We start from the raw sequence: 22,303 nt of genomic DNA, 5'->3' as shown, positions 1-22,303 counted from the left end.
AAATGACTAGCAGTACAGGTCATGAAAAATTGAAAATTTATACAGCGAGGTCACTGGTCACTATTTTTGTTTTCTTTTGGAGTGATTGTCCGTAAGGCAAAAATCACGTGCTTACAATGCCAACCAAACACCGTCGTGTAAAATGAAACAAAGGGGAAACAATTTTAGCAATGATTTGATGTTGATTCAAGCAGCAGCCAGCTTTTCAAATAGAGCTCATGCAAGTACACTGGATTGCACTTGAACTGACATCAAATCACCCATAGTAGCAAACTAGCTATTGTATTCATCTATGAAAGGTAAACATGCACCATAGTAAAAAGTTGCCAAAACTGTAATAGGATACATTAGTTGGACGTTGAGAGCACGAGCGGACATAGAAATAAACAGGACAACAGATTCTGTACAATGGTTAGGAAGTAATGTTAGATGGAGTTCCATAATGTCAGTATGTACAAGATCAGCATGTAATTCTCTAGGTTTTACAAGCAGTTCAAGCTTTGCTTGTAACATAAACTACTGTTTCCATCTGGATTTTTTTCCTGGACTCTCCGACTATCCGTCTTTAACTGCAACGAAGATAACTGATTGGTTAGAAACATATTTGGTCACACAGTACTATTCGATCTGTATATGAAAAGGAGTATAGATCAGTTGAAGCTTTAGCGCGTTGGCTTACCTTTCTAGTCTGAGTTTTCTGCATTCGGAGTCTCATCATTCATGAACAACATGAATCTTTTAGTCCATTGCTGTTTTACCGAATCAGGGATTGGTGTTCCGGCAATGAAAGGGTCCCAACCATCCCCTTTAGGACTAGAAAGAACCCAATTTACTTTTGCAGGTGGAGAAAGAAATGACGACTTCTGCAAATCCTCTCTGGAGATGTTTCTCTTACATGGAACGGATTTCTACAAAGGCACAAAAGAAGACATATCTTGACATCAAAAAGAGATAAATGTCATGCATTTTGACGTTCAAGATATTAGCTCACCTTTGCCTGATGGTGCAACTTAAACATCTTGGAGAGCGGTTTATTCTCTTTTAGTTCTTCTAGAGTAGCTGACAAAGGAACATCTTCTCTCATTTCTGCTAAGTATCTCTGTGCTGCTATTCTGGACCTAAACTTTAGTCCAGTTCCTGGTTCATAGTAATACTGCGTACGAGGAAAAAAAATAGTTGCAACTTCGCCAGAACAAAAGGGGGAAAACGTGAAAAGGGATAATCTTTGTCATAGTTGTGAAAATGAGAAAGAACATCATGGTAAAGAGAAGGTTTAGCACATTCCATAAGATAGATTGCTTGTGACATATCAGCAAGGTTTTGAAAAAATAATCAAGTTTCCAATTCCAATAATGCTATAAGTCTGTAACAGCAAGGGTAATTCAGTAACACACTCAATGCCTGCCACTCAAACAGATACTATTATAACTTGTCCATTGAAAAAGAAAAAAAAAGGCAGCCTGGTGTACAAAGCATCCGGCGTTCGCGCAGGGTCCCGAGGAAGGGACGCACCCCAAGAGGGTGTGATGTAGGCAGCCTACCCTGATGCAAGCATCAGCTTCGAACCTGACTGTTGTCCATTCGAACAGTTTCGCTCAAATAGCTCTCTTCAAATCATGCAAAACTGAAGCACTTAAATCAGTGATCTCCTGCATGAAACATTTATTTTTGACAGTTGATCTCTCTACATAAAACATGATGTAAGATGTTTAGGAAAAGCACACAAACAGGGCTACCAATTTTCAGGGTGATATGTTCCACCTGCCTCGTCTCGCGCTATCCATTCTTAGGGAAATGCTCTCTTAACTTGGATTCAAAAACAACACTTAGAACTTTCAGAAGTTTAAACTTTGGATTATGTAATGAAACATCATTTTTTGGACATAAGTGATAGAGCTAATTTGGGGAAACTTGATAGCAGCTGAATCAAGAAAGATAAACGAATTCACTATTTTTGAAGGACAAGAGAGTGTACCTTGTCCACGAAGCTTCCGTCTCTACGTGGTACCTCTTCTATCACCCAACCATCTGGAAGTTCATAGGGTAAGGTGGCTGCACTTCTTGATGGCACAATTGCCCATTGATTCAACTGCTCTTCGTCCATTCTCACTATCTGCAATTTTGTCGCATCAGTTTCAGTCTTTACTTGCATAGCATAAAATCAAAGTAAAACGAGTTTGTTTCTTGTCTAACTATCTGTAAAGGAATATAATTCCCTGGATTCATTCACCTAATGTTTCTGCGCAAACAGCAGAATTATGGTTTTGCATCCTATAGATGTTCAATTGAAGCTTGTGTTTTCTAAAATCACAAGAAAACAATGACAACAGAGAAAAAGAAACATTCTGTTCATAGATTTCAAAGTTCCTAAACATGCATATTCCAATTGAATATCCATGCTGGACATGAAACAGATGTTGCAATATTAGACAGGAAACTTGGACAGTCACTTTATTATTCCGGAATTACTATATGGAGTAGTATGTTAAATCACAAAAATATTCAGAACTTCTTTTCTACTCAAATAATGGCCGCAAAGCTCAAAAATATGAGTCTATTTTTTACGGCATATTTCTTTTTTCAATTACAACTTACAAGAACGAGGGGAAGAAAAAGAGCAACAATATGGACTGTCCAAATGAAAATAAAAGTATCACTATACTAATAGATCTCCACATCCCATCCATCAAAAGTAATTAAGTCAAAGAACTGAGGGCCAAAGTGTAGTCAATCTGTACCTTTCCACCATAAACAACCATCTTCCGAGATACAGAACTCTGTGAAGTATGAATACTCCGTCGATGATGAAACAGAAAAAGACCAAAATAAGAAAGAGAGTTTTCATATTCAGACATCACTAAGACGAGAGAAATTACAAACATCCTTTTGAAATATTCAAATCTTACACTTGCCTGATTGTGTCTCACTATCAATGCCCTGGATCTAGGAGCATATATCTCTCCATTCAACCGTCTCTCGACTTCTCTCAATGATCTGAACTTTAGCCCAGTCCCGGGCTCATAGTAGTACTGCATGATAAACGTAATGTCTGTTATAGATTATGATGTAATAAACACAATTTGCATCTTACCAAACAACCTGGCATTTAGTTAACGTCGAGCTAGCTCCATCACAAGGGAAAAAAGAAGGTGCTAAAGCCTATATAGGTCACTTAAAAGTTCAGCATCTCCTCAGAAATCCATCGAAATTTGATACTTATTCTCACTTATAACATTAAATCCTTCAAGTAATATCTAGTCCACAGAGCAATTCTTATCATTTGAGATCTTGTAAGCTATACATACAGTTTAAAGACTAAAAGATCTCGCGTTAACCAATTTTCAATTAAATTCAGCTTTCTTCAAAAATCCTTGATGCTTCTCTTATTTGACAGCTACACCGGTGGACCCAGTGGCGTACGCATGATTTTTTATAAGCGTTATCACAACTTGAAGAAATGAACAAATAAATAACTTGAAGAAATAAGCGGCATCATTTTCTATATTTATCTCCAATTTTTTTATTTTTTCTTATACATAACTAGTAAAAATTTCGACGAAGCAGTGTCCGGTGACACAACATAGGACAAGGTGTATACGCCCCTGGATGCACCTACTGTATAAGTTCCTGAGGGACAAATTATCCGGTTGTCCAGCAAATATATTAATGTTCAAATTCTACGATAACATCAGTGCAAAACAGGTTACTGATATAATGGATAGTCTATGCATCAAAATTAAGAGTAAAAAATGCATAGCACTCTGAAACATGCAATATTTCTTGAAAGGAAGAACACAAGTATAATACTATAGCAACACTCGGCCTTTGTAAGTGAGCTACATCTGCCCCTCCTGAATAGTTGGAGAGACAAAAATCATTCAAACATGTTATCCTGTCAACTTCAATTAGACCCAAATTTAACTAAGCAATTTACTGTATCTTTCTTTTATCACTTACTCTTGTGGAAAGTTCCAAACCAGAAAAAATTAAGTAAAAATAGAAACGAATAGCTTGCACGCAACAAATTAATTCAAGTAATATAAAAAGGGCAGCCCGGTGCACTAAGATCCCGCCGCTATGAACGGGGACCGAAAAAGGGTCGGACCACAAGAGTCTATTATACGCAACCTTACCTTGCAGAAATGCAAGAGGCTGTTTCTGCGGCTTGAAACCATGACGTCCGCCACTCATGTAATATGCAAAAGAATTTAACTTATATATAGACAGATAATGTAAAGAAGTTTCACATTAATAGTATGATTTAACCTATTACAACAAGTTATTTAACTTCATTTTTCAGCTTAACAAATTAGTCTTATTATAGACAGTTGCTTGTTATAGTGAGTCATTTTAACATGATGGCATAAAAAGTTCTATGTTATCAAATGCATAAAAAAATTGCATTAAATTCTATATAAAAATGAAGTTAAAAGGAAATGTAGAGACCTTGTCAACTCGACAGCCATCAGAGCGAGGAACTTCTTGAACACCCCAACCAGGGGGCAGCTTAAAGCTGCTTGAGTATGTACTGTACGGAGTAATGGCGGTGGTGGTAGGTGGCACAACCATTAGTTGGCCGTAAGATGAGTATTCTGCGCCGCTTCGGTGGCGGCGTGTCGGTGGAAGTGGCACCAGCATTGAGGAATTGTGTTTCTCCATGTTTGACAAGATTCTCAAAGTGACAGAGACCACCTAGTATTTTCTCTACAAACTTGGTGGCATTGCAACAGCATCTTTGTTTATTGTTTTGACACATTAGTACGTACTCATATCCTTTATTTTATTGTTTTTGGTGGGAAATTTGCTACTACTTTTTTTTTTTTAACTACTTTAATAAGCATTGATATATAATGACTATTATTACTACATACGGTCCGCTTTAATTAATTTTTTAGCCTTTTTTTTATGATTCATAATATTTAATTTTTTCAGACATCAAGAAGGGGTTAACTTCTTTTTTTTTTCAAAGTTGCCCTGAGAGTAAAGAGCCTAGAAATATTTATTATATTTTTAAGGAAAAATTAAATTAATATAATCAATTTCATTGTTAATTAATGCTAAAAGCTGGATTCCTTAATATGTGTGAAAATAGCCAAAAAATTAATTAAAGTGGACTGGAGGGAATATTATTATAAGCGTATACATGATTTAATTAATAATTCAAACTTTAAGATTTTTCGTACTGAGCTTATTTACACTTTTAAACTTGTATATTTGAAATTTAATATCTGTTATTATTTTAGTTATTTTCGCAAATATACCTATGTTTCGTAAAGAAAATACTCTCTATATTTAATGTATATGACATATTTCGTTTATCAAGTGTCAATTTTAAAATTTTTGAAGTTAAATTGAATTAGTTCAGCTCAGTAATTTAAAATTAAAATTAAAATATTTAAATGTAATACAAAATATATTATAAGTTAGTATTCTTCTAAAGTCCAATATGATTAAAAAGACAAAATTTAAATATATTGGCCAAACTCCACATAATTTGAATCAAATGTGTATAAATTGAAAAGGAAAGAGTATTGACCAGTACTTTAGTTGAACTAACTTATTGAACAAAGAATTCTTCCCACTATTTCCTTCAACAATAACACACGTGTTCATATGTAAGAGAATAAATTATTCCGAGGAAAAGACACTAAGCAAATCCGTAGAACTTTACAAACATAAACCATGGCAAGGTTAAGGATCAAGACTCGAGCTTTCCTAGTCTCTTAAGTATTTTCGAATACTAATATCTAGAGTTAAATCCTAATTAAATATTGGACTTTTTTTCCCAGTCAAACAATAGGAGTACGAGCGAGCATTATGTACAGTACTCGTCTCTAACCGTACTTAATTAATTTAATATGAGTTTAACTAATGAGTTCATTACTCAAATGGTTACTCGGCTATTCGAAATTATCTACCAAAATCATCCTTCTTTCGTTTGTAGCAACAAAGTCATTTAACTATGTCAACCCAGGATTTTGTGCAAGCGGGTTCAATCTTAGAAGTACATAACTTTAGTCGTAAAATAGTAGTTGTCAAGTGAGTTCAAATAAAATATTTATACAAAAGTTTCGCTGCTTTAATTGTAATTTATACATATACACAATATTATTTTTTAGTGAAGCGGGTTCAGTTGAACCCGCTTGTTACCATGTGCGTCCGCCACTGATGTCAATAGCACTCAAAAGGTCACACAACTAGATTTCTCAAATTTTGATCGCCAAATACCTATTTACCCTCTAAATTATCCACTTTTATCTTCTTCTTTTTTAGCTTTCTAATATAATAATTTTTTCTCTTTTTAATTTATATTATGGACTTACCTTAGAATAAATAAATTTTATTTATAATTAAAAAATTAAAATAGTATTTAAAAATATATATTATTGGAATAATAAAATATTGAGCATAGTAGAGAGTTAATTAGAACAATTTATTCGTAATAATAGTTTTGATATTAAAAAAAACTCAAAAAATTATTTACATAATTGAGAATGAAAGATAATAAAGTTTTAAAATATATATCCATGCACGTACGATTGAAAATAATTATTTAAAATAAAAGTACTTTTGTAATATACATTACATATTCTTAAATATTATGCTCAATTACATTATTATTTCGACATTATAATGCTAGAAAAATAATTTTTTATTTTAAAAAAATATTTTGTTCTATAGGTAAGTCCATAATGTTGATTAAAAAGAGAAAAAATTATAATATTAAAAAAGCAAAAAAGCAGAAGATAAAAGTTGATAATTTAGAGGGTAAAATAGGTATTTGGCGATCAAAAGTTTGATAAATCTGATTGAATGACCTTCTGAGTGCTATAAGCATAGTTAAATGACTTTGCTGTTACAAATAAAAGAAAGATGACTTTGATAGATAATTTTAAAAAATTGAGTAACCATCTGAGTAATGGACTCTTTAACTAATATACAACATAGAAATTTTTACACCATCAAGTTATCTATACAGACAAATATATTGTGCTTGCATGTTCAATGTTCTATCCTTGAAAAACTAAACTTTTAAAAGATAGAAGTTAAACTGAATTGTCCGTATATATAAGTTAAATTCAGTATTAACTGAATATTGAAGAAAACAAGTAGATATGAGATACAACAGTGAAATTTGTTTTGCTGCTGTGAATATGTCGTTTGATTTGTACGATTACAGACCAAAGTTATGTGGATGCGAGAATTGTCAGCTGCTGCGCTATTTACAACAACAACAACTACTTCAACAAGATTTACGACTGGCACAAACTTATGGAACTTTGAAGAATTCTACTGTTGGTGTTGTTGGTTCTCAATCTGAGTTTGAAGAATTCCATGGCTTCTCCGAATTTCCCATCTTTTCTTGAAGTTGATAGCTCGTTTTTTTTGCGCCTGTTATATTGCCCATGCTCCTGAGTGGGCGAGGGAGAGGGGTGGGGGAGGGAGTTTTGTTACTGCCCCATATCGTGTTGGGTGGGAGGCGATTTATCTCCTTATATGCCCTTGGGAAATCCTAACCTCTTGAATTAGCTTGAATGGCGAAGTCAAAAAATTCAATAAGGGTATTCAAATTTTGAGGTCCTTTGCCAGTGTGCTATGTAAGGATGTTCAAAGTCTATTTTTAATGAAATTTTTACCTCATATAGCAAAGGTTGATACTTTATTTATTTTAAATAAATACCCCTTTAAAAAATTATATTCCATATCTACCTTTTGATTTTTATAGTCAAATATCTATTTATGGTCACCTCCTACCCTTAAGCCATAAAATACACTTTATACTATTATTTTTCTCTCTCATTCTTTCGGATTTTTCTCCACCCTCTCTCTCTCAAAGCCATAAAAACTCATGGATTCTCTCTTAACATTTCCTCCATCGATCGTTCTTCCTCCTGGAAAGCTTCTCCGCCACCACCACCATCAACGGCGAATCTCCACTCTTTCTTCTCACGCCAAGCCAAAATCACCGTTTCCTCAATTTTGGATACCTAGAAGTTGTAATAGAACGAGGTCTATAGCTGTTTGTTGCAAATTGAGTAGCGGAGGAGACAAAGAAGGAGAGGAAAGTTCGACTGGTCTACTGTGCTTCCTAGATCTCTTTGGACTAGGTTCTTGATCCAAACGGGAACAATGACGTTTTGAGTTAGAATCCCGGCCCTCTCGACGAGGCGATATTAGGGTTGTTCTTGAACAAAGACAGCGGAGTTTGGGGCTGAGCAAATTGATTATCTTTTTTTAAAGTGTATTTCAATGTATCTCACTGTATTTCCATGTATTTCATTGTATTCATTGTCTTTTTTTTATTGTATTCCAAAGTATCTCGCTGTATTCCATGTATTTCATTGTATTCATTGTCTCGCTGTATTCCAGGAATGTATTCATATATTTTTTAATTAATATAATTTATGTATTCAGATGTATATACGTATTCAAATGTATCTGCAGTATGTATTCATATATTTCTGCACTATAGATGAATCTCGGTGATTGCTCTGTTTTAAAATATTTAGCATATTTCGCTTCAAATACAGATTATGGGTGATGTAATTGAGTTAGTTGAGTTATATTAGGAGCTTATTGTGTTAATTGATTCACTTTTCGTTTAAAAATAGCTGCATAGACCACGATTTGCGCTATTTACGTTACTGTATTCACAAATACATATTGTGAATACAGTCGAATACAATAATTGTATAGCTGGAATCCCCTATTTCACGCCGAGTTTTGCTACTGTATTCATGAATACAATAGCTTAAATACATCGAATACACTCTAAAAAAAATTGAAAACATAGCTATAGAAAATAATATAGTAAATGGAAGCTACAACTACCTACACAAATTGCTCAATATGTCTGATTAATTAAACCAGTACTACTCAAGGTAAAAGCAATCTCAATGAAAAGAAAAGTCGCTTATACTGTGAATGAGTAAAAGAATCAATGGAATCAAGTAAATATACATGAAAAATGAATTCAATTCGGTGCCGGAAAAGAATATAGTAATAATTAAGAAAACAACTATAGCTTGTCAGCTTCTCCTAATTAATATCCACAAGAATATAACAATGGAAAGGGACTTAAAAGAAGCGTCGCAAAACCGGAGATGAAACCGGCTCCGTCGGCCATAACTTCAGATCAACATCTACATCAGGGGTTAAGTTCAAGTCCAAGCAAAAAATTCTCTTGCTGCTATTTGACTTCTTCAAAACCGGTATCATCTTCTTTCCGACGACCGGAATAATCGTCTTTCCGGCTGCCGTCGAGGTTTTATTAATTTCATCACGGTGACGCCTCATGTGTCCACCTAAAGCTTGACCCAAAGAGAACTCCATACCACAAATAGAACAATCATGCATTTTATTCTTTTTGGATTGCACAAGAAAATCTCCGGCTCCGGTGAGTAATTTTGGCCGTTTATGACTTGCCCTGTGGCCGCCAAGAGCTTGGAAAGATTGGAAGCGTTTATTACAAGTCTTGCATTCAAACTCATTGTGATAATCTCGATCTGTTGAAGTGGTGTTGTTGTTGTTTAAACGAGACAATAGCATTAAAGCGCAGTTAGCCATGGCTTCTGCTTCCACTTGCCTTTCTTCTTCTCTGCTTCTTTTCATACTAGTCATGTTACGTTGGAAGATTAATTCAAAGTTATAGTATGAAATCAAGAACGAAAATACGAAGAGTTTTTTGAATACCAAGTTTGAAACTTTGAAAGAATAGTGAGAACTTAGAAGTAAGAGATATGATACATTTGGTTTGGTATTGCTTCACATATATATAGGTTTGAGTTAAAGCTTGTTTCTGACTTTTACGTGTTTCACAAATACATGACAGTTTTAGGACAATTTAATAATAGTATTCTTGTTTTAGTTTTCCTTGTTGGTTAAGTTTAGTCAACGAAATGGCCGGTATTGCAAAAGTAGATAAAAATAGACCGCGTTTTTGTCAAATAATGTGAATTAAGGAATTTTTCAGGTCATGTGATGCGAGCGGAACCAAAGAAAGAAGAAAAGTAAAAGAAACTTTGTATATATTAATGTTGGGTTCTTTGAGGTTTCTAGAACATTTCCTAGAGCTTTCATATGGTTTTTGACGAAATAAATGGCTGCAAAAAAACACACGTGCAAACGTAAGCGAGCTAATGAAAAGGACAAATGCACTTTTTCTACTCTTTTTTAAGTCCCTTCTTCGTTGGTGATGTGAATTTGTGATGAATGCAGTGACTTGGTACAAAGATTCCGGAACCAAAATGTAGTTTTTTTTTTATTCAAATTACACAAATAGGTGGTAAAAAAAATGACATTTTTATATATAGCGTCATAATACCTGTCGCTATACAGTAATAGTAACGGCACCGTTAATGTATAGCGCCAGGTATTGTGGCGCTATACTGTAAAAGCTGACATGGCCAAGTATAGCGCCAGGTATAGTGGCGCTATACATAGATTTCCTGGCCCCACCAATAATTCGTGACTTCAATAATTCAAAAGCGTATAGTGCCAACCTTTTAGGTGCTATACCTATATATAAAAAAATTCCCGGCTAGCCATTTCCTATATAAAGAGGTTAGAATTGTATAGAAATTCATTCAAAAATTTTGTTACCTCTTGTTGAAACGTTTATTGTTCTTAAATTCTCCAGCATTTTTTCATTATGTCTGAAGAGCGTAGAATAAGAGTTTCATTATATTGGGGGGTGAGGTTGTGATGGAGAATAACTCTGTGGGCTACAGTTTACCTACTCAGTGTCATATTAAATTGCCACTTACAATAGAGTACGATAAATTGATATCGTTGTTATGCAAAAAATTGAGTGTGAGGAAACGTTCAGTGATACTTAAAATAACCGGAAGATATCCGTATTTCGTCACTCCGCAAGGGGTTACTTTTTACTCGGAGTTTAACATCGACGATGATGAAACTTTGAGTGATTTTCTGAGGACTCCGGACGAATGCCGGGAATTTCTTGTAATCACAATGTTGGAGATGTACGTGAAGGTCGAAGACGTTCCAAAAAACGAGGTTGTGCGTAGCAGAGATAACCCCCAGTCATCGGGTGGTTATTATGGAGCAGTTTTTGCCGGACAGGTTTCGGATGAAAGAGTTTTCTTGATTTAAGCTTATCACCGCCGGCGAATGATCAGCGAGAAAATAATTTATACCCTGTTTTTCATAATTCATAAGACGAGTGGTAAACTTCAATTTTCATTTGTGTTAATTATGTATATTTTTGGCGTATTGAATTTGTATTAACGCTCATATATTTAATAGGGGTACCGACCGGATATGAATTTTACAAGTGGCCCATCCGGTAGTCATCACTTAATTGAAAATGCCCATCATGAAATTTCATCACATTACGACTTGTAAGTGAAGCGATATAGCCATATGGAAATCATTTATTAATTCAGTAGCTTATAATTTTGTTGGTTGTGCAGTGAAAACGTGCAAGTTGAACCACCCGTACTCACTCAATTGACCGAAAACGACGTATTACATCGGGATCTGGCAGATGCACAGAGTGAGGAACAGAACAGTGATTACGATAACAATGCCGATGAATCCGGAGATGAGACGCCCTTTTTTTCGTGAGGATGGTGATGAGCAGGATGAGGAGGAAGGACCTGATTTGAAGAGAGACCCCCTAGACGAAGAGTGTATGAGTCCGAAGTGCCGTTTCATTCAAGGGAGATTCCTTACATTGATAACTTGCCAACCGTACCGGATGTGGAAGCTCCAACAAGGAATTTTGATGAAATCCGGACAGCAATGTGGGATGAGTCTAGACCAACGGTGCTTGCAAATGGGATGCTTTTTCCTGATAAAACGCGTTTAAGCAGGGCTTGTAAAATGCATAACGTAAAAGAGTGTCGTGAGATGCAGGTATGAGAGTCAAGTCCGATGGTATACAAGGTTGTTTGCCGCAGGTGGTTTTGGCCATGTAATTGGATGTTGCGTGCGACCAAGAAGAAGACAGGTATGTGGAAAGTGGGTAAATACATTCCCACCCACACATGCGAAATGGACACATTCAACGGGAATCACTTCAACTTGGATATTGACTTGATTTCTCTTGTACTTATTCCGCATATCGAAGCGTCCATAAGGTATATAATCAAAGAGTGCATTACATCGGTTCACCAGGAATATGGCCATACCATTACGAAAAGAAAGGCATTTCTTGGGCGCAAACGAGCGTTTGAAATTGTCTACGGTAATTGGGATAAGTCATTTACATCTCTGCCAAAGTACATGGCCGCACTACAGCACTTTAACCCCGGGACAGTTGTTGAATGGAAGCTTGAGCAGAGTCCGGGAACACCAGAATACATATTCAATTATGTGTTCTGGGTGTTTAAGCCAGCAATTGATGGATTTTCGCATTGCCGGCCAGTAATATCCATAGACGGAACTCATGTCTATGGAAAGTACGATATCAAGCTATTGATAGTTGTGGCAGTAGATGCTAATGGACAGATATTTCTTCTAGCTTTTGCTATTTGTGCCAATGAAAGCACAGAGACGTGGACGCTGTTTTTGAACCACATGAAAGAGCACGTTGTCAAACAACGTTCAGGTATTTGTCTAATATCTGATCGGCACGGTGGTATATTAAGTTCTGTGGAGAACTTACCTGCATGACAAGAACCTTATGCATACCACCGTTACTGTGTGAGGCACTTTAAGGCCAATTTCCAGAAGGCACATCCCAACAAGGATCTACATGATTTGATGTGGATGACAGTAACAGACCACCAACAACATAAATTTCGGAGGCATATGGATTCTATCAGGCAAGAAGACGAGGCAGCCTATCGTTGGTTAATGCGACATGACCCTGAAAAGTGGATGTTACATGCGGATGGTGGCAGACGATGGGGAATTCTTACTACAAACGTGTCAGAGTCCTTCAACGGGTTATTGAAGTTGGCAAGAGGATTGCCCGTCACAGCCATGGTGCGGATGTCGTTCAAGCAGATGGCGGAGAGGTTTGTTCAACGGTCTGCAGCTGCAACAGAATTGATGGAGAGGGGTGTTGAATTTATGCCAGTGCCTATAAAGAGATTTGAGAAATACAGACGGCGAGCACATTGGCATTCATTTTTGCAGTATGATAACGAAAGAGGTGTTTTTGAAGGTCGCACCGCTATCCATAATAATCGGGTTAATAATGTACATACTGTAAATGAATTTGTAAGGTTATGCTCCTGTGGGAAATGGTCCATCTACCACATGCCTTGCTCGCATGCCATCAAGTGTTTTCAACGTGTTGGTTATGCGGAGGCCAACTATGTTGATCAACAATATAGTGTTTCTAAGTACCTAAACACATATAATGGTCAGTTGCAGCCAGTGGGTGCTGAGCATTATTGGCCTCCAGAACCCTTTAAAATAGTGTGTAACAAGTCCTATTTGCGTAAAAGACAGGTGCAGAAGAGAACACGTATACAGAACCAAATGGATGTTAGTGATACCGTTTATGCGCGCAAATGTGGTATATGCTCGCAAACAGGACACGCCCGTCGTAAATATCCTTCAGCTGGTTTGGGTGGCAAAACTAATCAAGCTCGTGGTGGGTGTTCTTCTAGTGTACCTAACTACCGATGAGTTGATGTTGTAATAATTAGTTGTTATATCTATGTTGCAAGATTTATGAAATAAAATTATGCTTGTTAACTATTATTTGTACTTTCCTATTTTACCTATTTAAATAATAATTTAATAAAATTATCTGTATATTTATTATGTGTGTGTTGTCTTGTCGAACTGAAAAAGCTGACATAAAGTTGTCTTGTCAACATCATGATATTTAACACGTAAAGTATAGCGCCATTAGATAGTCCGTTATGTGTGTGTTGTCTTGTCGAACTGAAAAAGCCGACCAGCTGACATAAAGTTATCTTGTCAACATCATGATATTTAACACGCAAAGTATAGCGCCATTAGATAGTCCGTTATGTGTGTGTTGTCTTGTCGAACTGAAAAAGCCGACCAGCTGACATAAAGTTGTCTTGTCAACATCATGATATTTAACATGCAAAGTATAGCGCCATTAGATAAACCGTTATGTGTGTGTTGTCTTGTCGAACTGAAAAGGCCGACCAACTGACGTAAAGTTGTATTGTCAACATCATGATATTTAACACGCAAAGTATAGCGCCATTAGATAGTACGTTATGTGTGTGCTGTCTTGTCGAACTGAAAAAACCGACCAACTGACATAAAGTTGTCTTGTCAACATCATGATATTTAACACGCAAAGTATAGCGCCATTAGATAGTACGTTATGTGGGTGTTGTCTCGCCTATAAATAACGGGCTCATTGTAGTTATGTTGTGTGCTCAAAATTTACTAAAAATAAATATTTTATTAAAGGTAAGGTTTTTTTTTACTAAAAGCAAATATTACACAAATGGCTCAACCTTTTCGTCCACCAAAGTGCAACTGTGGAAAAGCATGCTTGATGCAAAATTGTTGGGAAGGTGGTGAAGTTGGACGCTGCTACTGGCACTGTATGAACCAGTTTTACAAGGTTCCCGGCGAACCTATTTGTGATTTTCAAGAATGGGTTGATGAACCATGTTATCGGGAATGTTACAGAGAACAACTCTAGTTTCTTCATAATATGTGTTTAAGACAACAGGAACATGAAAAGGAAAGCAATAGAATTATTGCAGACTTGAGGGCGAACCTGAAGGAGGTGAGAGAAGAAAAATGGAAAACACAATGGAATTGTGAAGCACAAAAGGATCGAATAAAAAATATAAACTGGAACTTGCGGAGGTGAAGGCAAAACTAAAAGAGGTAGAAGAAGAAAAAGAACAACTGGAAGAACGATTTAAGTGGTTGGAGCAGAGAATAAATAGCAACCGAGGCTAAACATTGGCATGTATGTGTTTAGTGTATTTTTCATATTTCATGTATTTTTATTATGTTGGCCTGCTATATTTGTGTTTGTGATTGTATTTGTACTGCAGTAATGTTTTCCTTGTGTGTTGTACTAAATTTTATTTTAATTGAAGTAGAAGTTAAGTTTAAGTGCTTGTGTTGTACTAAATTTTATTTTATGAAACTATCAAACGAATGGAGAACTAAAAAAAGTAATGCGCATATTTGATTAAATAATATTGTTAATGTATACAAAAATATTATTTACATCTGGTGTGTCTCAATGCAGCCGCTGGCCTGAGGCGCATCCCCTCCCGCCCGGGTATGCTATCGCGATCATCATCTTCAAGTCGTCTCCTTATAGCTGGATGCATCACAGAATGACATGTATCGGTGGTGCTGTTAGCTCCAGTAGAAGGCTACATAATAATATGAAACTTAGTATAGATAACTACATAACAATTCACAACAATTTATATTGTCTTACCATCATCGTCTCTAGATCCTGAATATAGTCATCTGTCGCTGCATCGCATGAAACCTTAAAAAGGAAATTAATAAAGTTAAAGAAAATAAATAAGTTATAGTTAACACCAATTCAAATTCAATACTAATAAACTCATACCTGCGCATGTGATGCGGAGCCATAACTCAGTCAGCGCCCACTATAAAAATCTCGGGTCGGTCGATCCTCAACAGTGGTAGACGGACCTGGGAAGTATCTACCCCAATCCACTCCTTGAATATCCGAGCCCGTGATCAATAACTGACCCAATGGGGTCACCTGCGATGGCACTGGAGTGCGATAAATTCCAAGGTTGTAAGACGGCATGTCCGTCTCATGCATGCCACCTGCCATATCAGCAGCAACATCATCAGCAGGAGCCTCAACGCCCCTTGCTGGGGACCACCTCCTCTCCGCCCACGACCACGTCGTCCGGTACCACCAGCTCGTCGGGCACCACCAGCTCGTAGGATACCACGGCCTCGCTGGTACGTTGTTGGGTCCATATAATCAGCCTCGTGTGTCAAACATTGATCCGATCAAGCTCGCTGCAGAGTCTGTGCAGCCACATCCATGAATCGACGACTATACTCTTGCATGGCCACATGATCGTGGACATAACTCTGCATCTGCTGCCCCATATGATAGACGGTATGCAATCCAATTGCCTGCACAAAGTAAATAATATAAACTATATACTTGGCACTAAATTATAGCTATATAACTAATAATAACAGAAAACATACCAGGGCCTCGTGTTTCCCGGCGTATGAGACGTACCGACCGTGTGCCTGATGAACTGGGTTCCCGATAAAAAGTCGGGAAACAGTGCGGTACCATGCCATATAACGTGGAATAGGAAAGTGCTGCGGAGGTGGGGTCAAGTCCCCTCGCCGGTCCCAGGTACCCAACTGCTCGTTAAGCCATGCCATAAATGTGTCGTCTGCCCTGGACCGATCATCCCTCTCATAATGTAAAATATGTCATGCAGGCGGAGTCGGTATAGGCTACGGCAGGCCAAACCGACGAAATACCCGCTCGGAGGCATGATGCTCGACAATATCGAGGCATATGAGCGGGACAAAAGCCCTCCAAATATGTTGGCCAAACCTGCAATACGCTGGCAGGGTACCTATCACCTCATCGGTGTACGACGTCCAGATGAACTATCAAAGAAGAACACAAATCGTTAGTGCGCATCACTAAGTTAATCTATAATAGGTAAGTTTAGTTAGATATTCACCTGTGCGTCTTCCAGCAGATCCAACACATCCCTGCAGAGGGGGAGATTATGATGGGCATCATACTCTCGTGCAAGAGTATGACGCATAACCTACCTACAGGCTAGAGAGAGTTGCAGAATTTCTACATTAGCCGGTAGTTGTGGTAGAGGTGGCTGAAACTGCAGAAATCGCTCCCAGACCCAAACCTAACATATAAAGTTGACGTAAAGTATAAGATTAAATATAACTTGGTAGAATTGTAACTAATGGACATATTATTTGAATATGTTGTCACCTGTAGAAGCGGCAGAAAGCCACCAACGTCTCTCTGTGTGCCGATGCAAGCCCGTCACATCTGCCTGTACAGATATGAGATGACAGCACCACCCTAGCTGTACAAAGATGTATCCTCGAACCGGGCAATATAATGCAGAAAACAGAGGCTCACTAGGTTCCCCGAAGTATTCGGGAATAAGACCTCCCCAAATAGAAGGAGCAACAACAGCCTCGTATATCGCTGTACATCCACCTCTGCAGACTCATCGGTGATAGTATGGTGGATCTGCAGCAGGTGGTCTCTAATGAGGACCAACTGTATACGACTGGACCCAGACGCTGCCGCCTCGTCCTCCGGCATGAAACCCGTGAACATGTGCAGCATATCCCAATATGACTGCCACGAATAATATCTCATGGTCGCAAGCAGTAAAACTGGCAAGCCATCAGCGGACATGCCATATAAAATCTCAGCGTCCTGGAGTGTGATGGTGGCCTCGCCGATGGGCAAATGGAAAGTGCGTCTCCGGTCGCCGCCGCTCAATCAAGGCCGTGATCAAAGCATAGTCGAGCTGTATCCGGCCAATCCTAATAATTCTATAAAATCCCATCTCCTCCAAGTAATGGACCACGCGGGGATGTAGAATGCAGGGAGGACTCAAAAACTCCCACAATAGATCCACTCTCCTAGCCCGGAAAGTCTGCGTAAGCAACTGTCCGTCCCATATATACTCAGATCTATGCTGGGGCTGTAGGGCTAATAGATCCAACGTCCGGGGGCCGGGATGTATAGTCGCGTCCATGTCGTCAACTGTAAACTATCATTAATAATTATGTGTTTTTATTATAATTTAAATTCATATTTTTTAATAACTTAATTGTACAAATATATATATATATATATATATATATATATATATATATATATATATAATGTGTTTTTAGTATAATTTAAATTCATATTTTATAATAACTTAATTGTACAAATTATATATATACATATATATATATATATATATATATATATATATATATATATATATATAATGTATTTTTATTATAATTTAAACTCATATTTTTTAATAACTTAATTGTACAAATTATATATATATATATATATATATATATATATATATATATATAATAATGTGTTTTTATTATAATTTAAATTCATATTTTTTAATAACTTAATTGTACAAATTATATATATAATTATGTGTTTTTATTATAATTTAAATTCATATTTTTAATAACTTAATTGTACAAATTATATATATATATATATATATAATTATGTGTTTTTATTATAATTTAAATTCATATTTTATAATAACTTAATTGTACAAATTATATATATATATATATATATATTATGTGTTTTTATTATAATTTAAATTCATATTTTTTAATAACTTAATTGTACAAATTATATATATATATATATATATATATATATATATATATATATATATATATATAATTTGTACAAAATAATGTGTTTTTATTATAATTTAAATTCATATTTTTTAATAACTTAATTGTACAAATTACTAATTATATGTGTTGATACAATTATTAATTTAATTGTACAAAGTTTGCATTTTCAACTACCAGTATAAGATACTTAAACAAAAGAAATTCTAAGCTAAAATACTACACATTACTACGCTACAAGGCTCTAAATTTTACTACGCTATAAGGGTCTACGTTTTACTACGCTAAAAAGGTCTGGATTTTACTACGCTAAAAAATAATCTAAACTAAGCATAAACAACAAATAAATTTAATTGCAAATAAAATACAAAACGGAATGAAAAACATATATATAAATCAGGATATTAACAGACAAATTTATTTTACTAATTTATATTTTATTAGAAACACTAATATTAAATTCGGATAAATTTAACATGCTAGTTTCGAAAAAAAACACAAACCGAAATAGAACACATACAAATCAAATAATATACATTATTATAAATGTTTCAACTTAAAATAAATCGAAATACCTCGATTTAGAATTTTGGCAAAGCAAAAAGATTGAAATTTTGACTCCGGAATTGTGAATCAACAATAGCACGAAACTCTACTCGAATGTGGGACCCTTTTTCTTCGAGTTTTATGTGTCGGGGGGACCCGATATTTTTTTTTTAAAGAAACAGGCAGAATCGGTGGGGGACCAAGAAGAGGGGAAGAGTTTTAAAATAATGGTGTATGGATGAATTGGAGAAGAAGACGGAGGGGTATAAAATATCTATGTATAGCGCCACTATACCTGGCGCTATACATTAATGCTGTATATATAGCGCCAGGTATTGTGGCGCTATACCTGACCATGTCAGCTTTTACAGTATAACGCCACAATACCTGGCGCTATACCTTAACGGTTCCGTTACTGTTAGTATATAGCGCCAGATATTATGGCGCTATATATAAAAATGTCATTTTTTTTACCACCTATTTGTGTAGTTTGAGTAAAAAAACCACATTTTGGTTCCGGACTCTGGTACAAATGGTCCGTGGCAGAGAGAATCAAAATATAAAGAAATAAACTCACCAAAAAGTCAAAGATGTCAATATATAGTATATATACATATTTTTTAAAAAAATTACCCAATTACACTATAATTTTCTGACGAAGACCGATGTCAGTTGACACTCCTTGGGTGCATGTGACTCCCACTGCCAATGGCAGAGTAAGAATTTTCACCAACGGACATCACAATATAAAAGAAGTAAAATCTACAAATAAGTCAAGGAAAATCAATATATAATATGAAGTGTGTGTATATGTATATGTACATAAAAAAATTTATCTAACTATACAATGTAATTTTTTGATAAAGAGGTATCAGCTGACACCCCTTGAATACATGTGGCCACGCCATTGCTTCGTAGACAAGTTGGGAACAAAACACCAACCAACATTTGGTATTATTATATTTTCCACATGAAAATTAGCATAATACATACAATATTTCATATTTGGTTTCAAATTTTCTTTTCACACAACTGATACCGCATAAGTAATGCGGCAATTTATACATTATTTATATATAAGATAGACCATGAAATAGTAATACATGAAAAAAATAACTACGTAACAAAAATAACCCTTAGTGTCTTAACAAATACTATTATATTTGGGTAAAAAAATAAAAGCATATTTTTAGAAATATACATTATACAATGATTTTTAATACAAAAAATCAAACATCCAGTAATAAATAAATTTTATAGTATAATTCTTGTATTTATAATTTATACATACTAATCCCTACGACACAATCAGTATTACTATTTTCGATAGTACAATTCTCATGTATTACTAATTCCAACATCACATGTTTCTAAACTAAAGTGAAGAAGATATTGTGTGAAAATTATATATGGATTTTGTGTGACAGCTTTCTATTACAACTATTTTATGTTTGAAAGATTTTTCATTTTAGTCGCCACATAATAAACGAGGAATATTTTAATGCTAAATTCTAAAAGGATGGAGAACTAGTTAATTGTGGGTGTGTAATACAGCCACACCGCTCTATAGCAGCATCCCTATATAATAACACTTCACTATAAAAACCAAGCGTTTTCTAGAACCAATTTTTATGTTATATTATAATAAATGTTCTCTGTGACAACACTTCGCTATAACATTCAAAAATATTCAAAACAAACGAGCTATTATAGAGAAGTTTTGATTGTATTATTTTACTAGGCGAGCAGCTCCATCTTTGGTGGGACCCTCGGTGACTAGTAATCCAGGTTATTTATTTGAGTGGAATAATTTAATGGGAAAATAGTCGGCGTAAATCAATTCTAAATCTCAGATCTTTCTTGATCTCCTCTTCATCCTTTGTGTTTTTATTTTATATCAGAAGAAAAACGCGATAGCCATTTTAATTGTTTCTATTAATCAGGAATTTCTTCCGCTCAAATTTAATTAGTTTTAGTTTTCAGATCACTTTTTAGTATTAAAACACAGATGTATTTGTTGAAGCTGTCAACACTATCTCAAACAAGATATATAACTTACCATCAAAGTTATTTCATGTGGGTTTTATTTGAATCCATTGTCTTTCCATCAAACTAGAAATTTTATGTACATATTTTTCAGTAGTAATCTTATATTATTTGTTAGTGCCCATAGTGTTAAGAGGTTCAATGATACACTTGGTTAAATGTTAAATTATTTACCTAAGGGAAGAAGAATCAATTCCCACTAAATACTCTATTTCTTTTTTTTTTTTAAATAAATAACTCATGTTCTGAAAATTCTAAATCCGCCAATGGTTTGAAAGCAACAATTACTAACTAGAAAAGTCCAGCAAAAGAAAAAGAAGGAACAAGAGAAAATTATGGGATGACGAAACGACTTTCGGAAACTTTGAAATTCTTAGTTGTTTTAAGGTTAATTGTTTTTTTGGCTCTTTAGTTATAAATTTATTTTTAATTTTTTGACCCTATTTCTTTTTTTACACATGGAATTTAATTTTAGACATAAAAGATCTCTCTTTTATACATAAGAGATTTAAAAAGATACCGTCAATGTATACATTTATATTCATGAGTATGTGCATAATAAATAATATTTCGAGAAAATTATTAAACTATGTAATTTCCAACTTAGAAAGTCTTTTGAGTGATCAGTACGTAAGTGCACATATTTCTAATGTAAGAAATTAGACAAATCTCCTAGTCAAGTCAATTGCGTAATTCAATAGCAGTTAAGGTATATAGCAAACAAGGAAAAAATACAAAAATTAAAATTGGAGAATTTAAACATGATGCCATGATGGTTGAGTTCAATTATCTTTAACTACTCTTAACGACAATCCCAAACACATTTGTTAAAGGATCTCTACGCAAATAATCAGTTGGATTCACTCAATAGGATCTTCTCTAAAAAGAGCCGTTCGATACACAAGATAGTCCGCTTTCACGTAGGATTTGGAGAAAGGCCGCACACCAGATATAGACAACCTATCCTAATGCAAACATACTGACTGCTTCCGCGACTCGTGACCTACAAGTCATACAGAGACAACTTTATCGTTACTCCACGGCTTGCTTTCCAAAACACTCCTCTTAAAAACTAGTATATGTTGATAAAAGATTTTAAGTCAGCTCTCGAAACTATGAGGGTGTTTGCCTAAGTTTATAAGCTGGTCAAACTGGCTTATAAGCACGTTTTGGCTTTTCTACGCGTTTGATAAATATTCAATATAAGCCAAGTGCTTATAAGTTAAAATCAGAAGCCTTTAGTTGGTCACCCTCAACTTATGACTTTTCAACTTATAAGCACTTTTAGTTTGACCAAGACTTTTGCTAGTTTATCCTTAATAATATTTTTAATTTACAAAATATTTTTTCCAAAATAAATATTTTAATTTCTCATCATTCCATATTC

General features: G+C 35.3%; 2 protein-coding genes across 2 annotated transcripts; both read right to left on the bottom strand.

Annotated features, from left to right (window-relative positions):
• Positions 1–440: 440 nt before the first annotated feature.
• On the bottom strand, positions 441–2,822 carry LOC104231071 (methyl-CpG-binding domain-containing protein 7). Its single transcript, XM_009783998.2, has 5 exons — positions 2,739–2,822; positions 1,976–2,113; positions 992–1,153; positions 680–908; positions 441–569 (listed from the first exon to the last, which is right to left on the bottom strand). The coding sequence occupies exons 1-4, from the start codon at positions 2,757–2,759 to the stop codon at positions 684–686; spliced, it is 546 nt and encodes a 181-aa protein (XP_009782300.2). The 5' UTR covers positions 2,760–2,822; the 3' UTR covers positions 441–569; positions 680–683.
• A 6,076-nt stretch (positions 2,823–8,898) lies between these two features.
• LOC104231070 (zinc finger protein ZAT12-like) lies at positions 8,899–9,741 on the bottom strand. The gene has a single exon (XM_009783997.2). It carries the CDS (start codon positions 9,619–9,621, stop codon positions 9,079–9,081), a length of 543 nt encoding a protein of 180 aa, XP_009782299.1. The 5' UTR covers positions 9,622–9,741; the 3' UTR covers positions 8,899–9,078.
• Between the last annotated feature and the right edge of the window lie 12,562 nt (positions 9,742–22,303).

Source organism: Nicotiana sylvestris, chromosome 11 (assembly GCF_000393655.2).
Source record: "Nicotiana sylvestris chromosome 11, ASM39365v2, whole genome shotgun sequence".
Taxonomy (NCBI): Eukaryota; Viridiplantae; Streptophyta; class Magnoliopsida; order Solanales; family Solanaceae; genus Nicotiana; species Nicotiana sylvestris.
The sequence above is the reverse complement of the archived record's forward strand: the minus strand, read 5'-3'. Positions and strand labels throughout refer to the sequence as shown.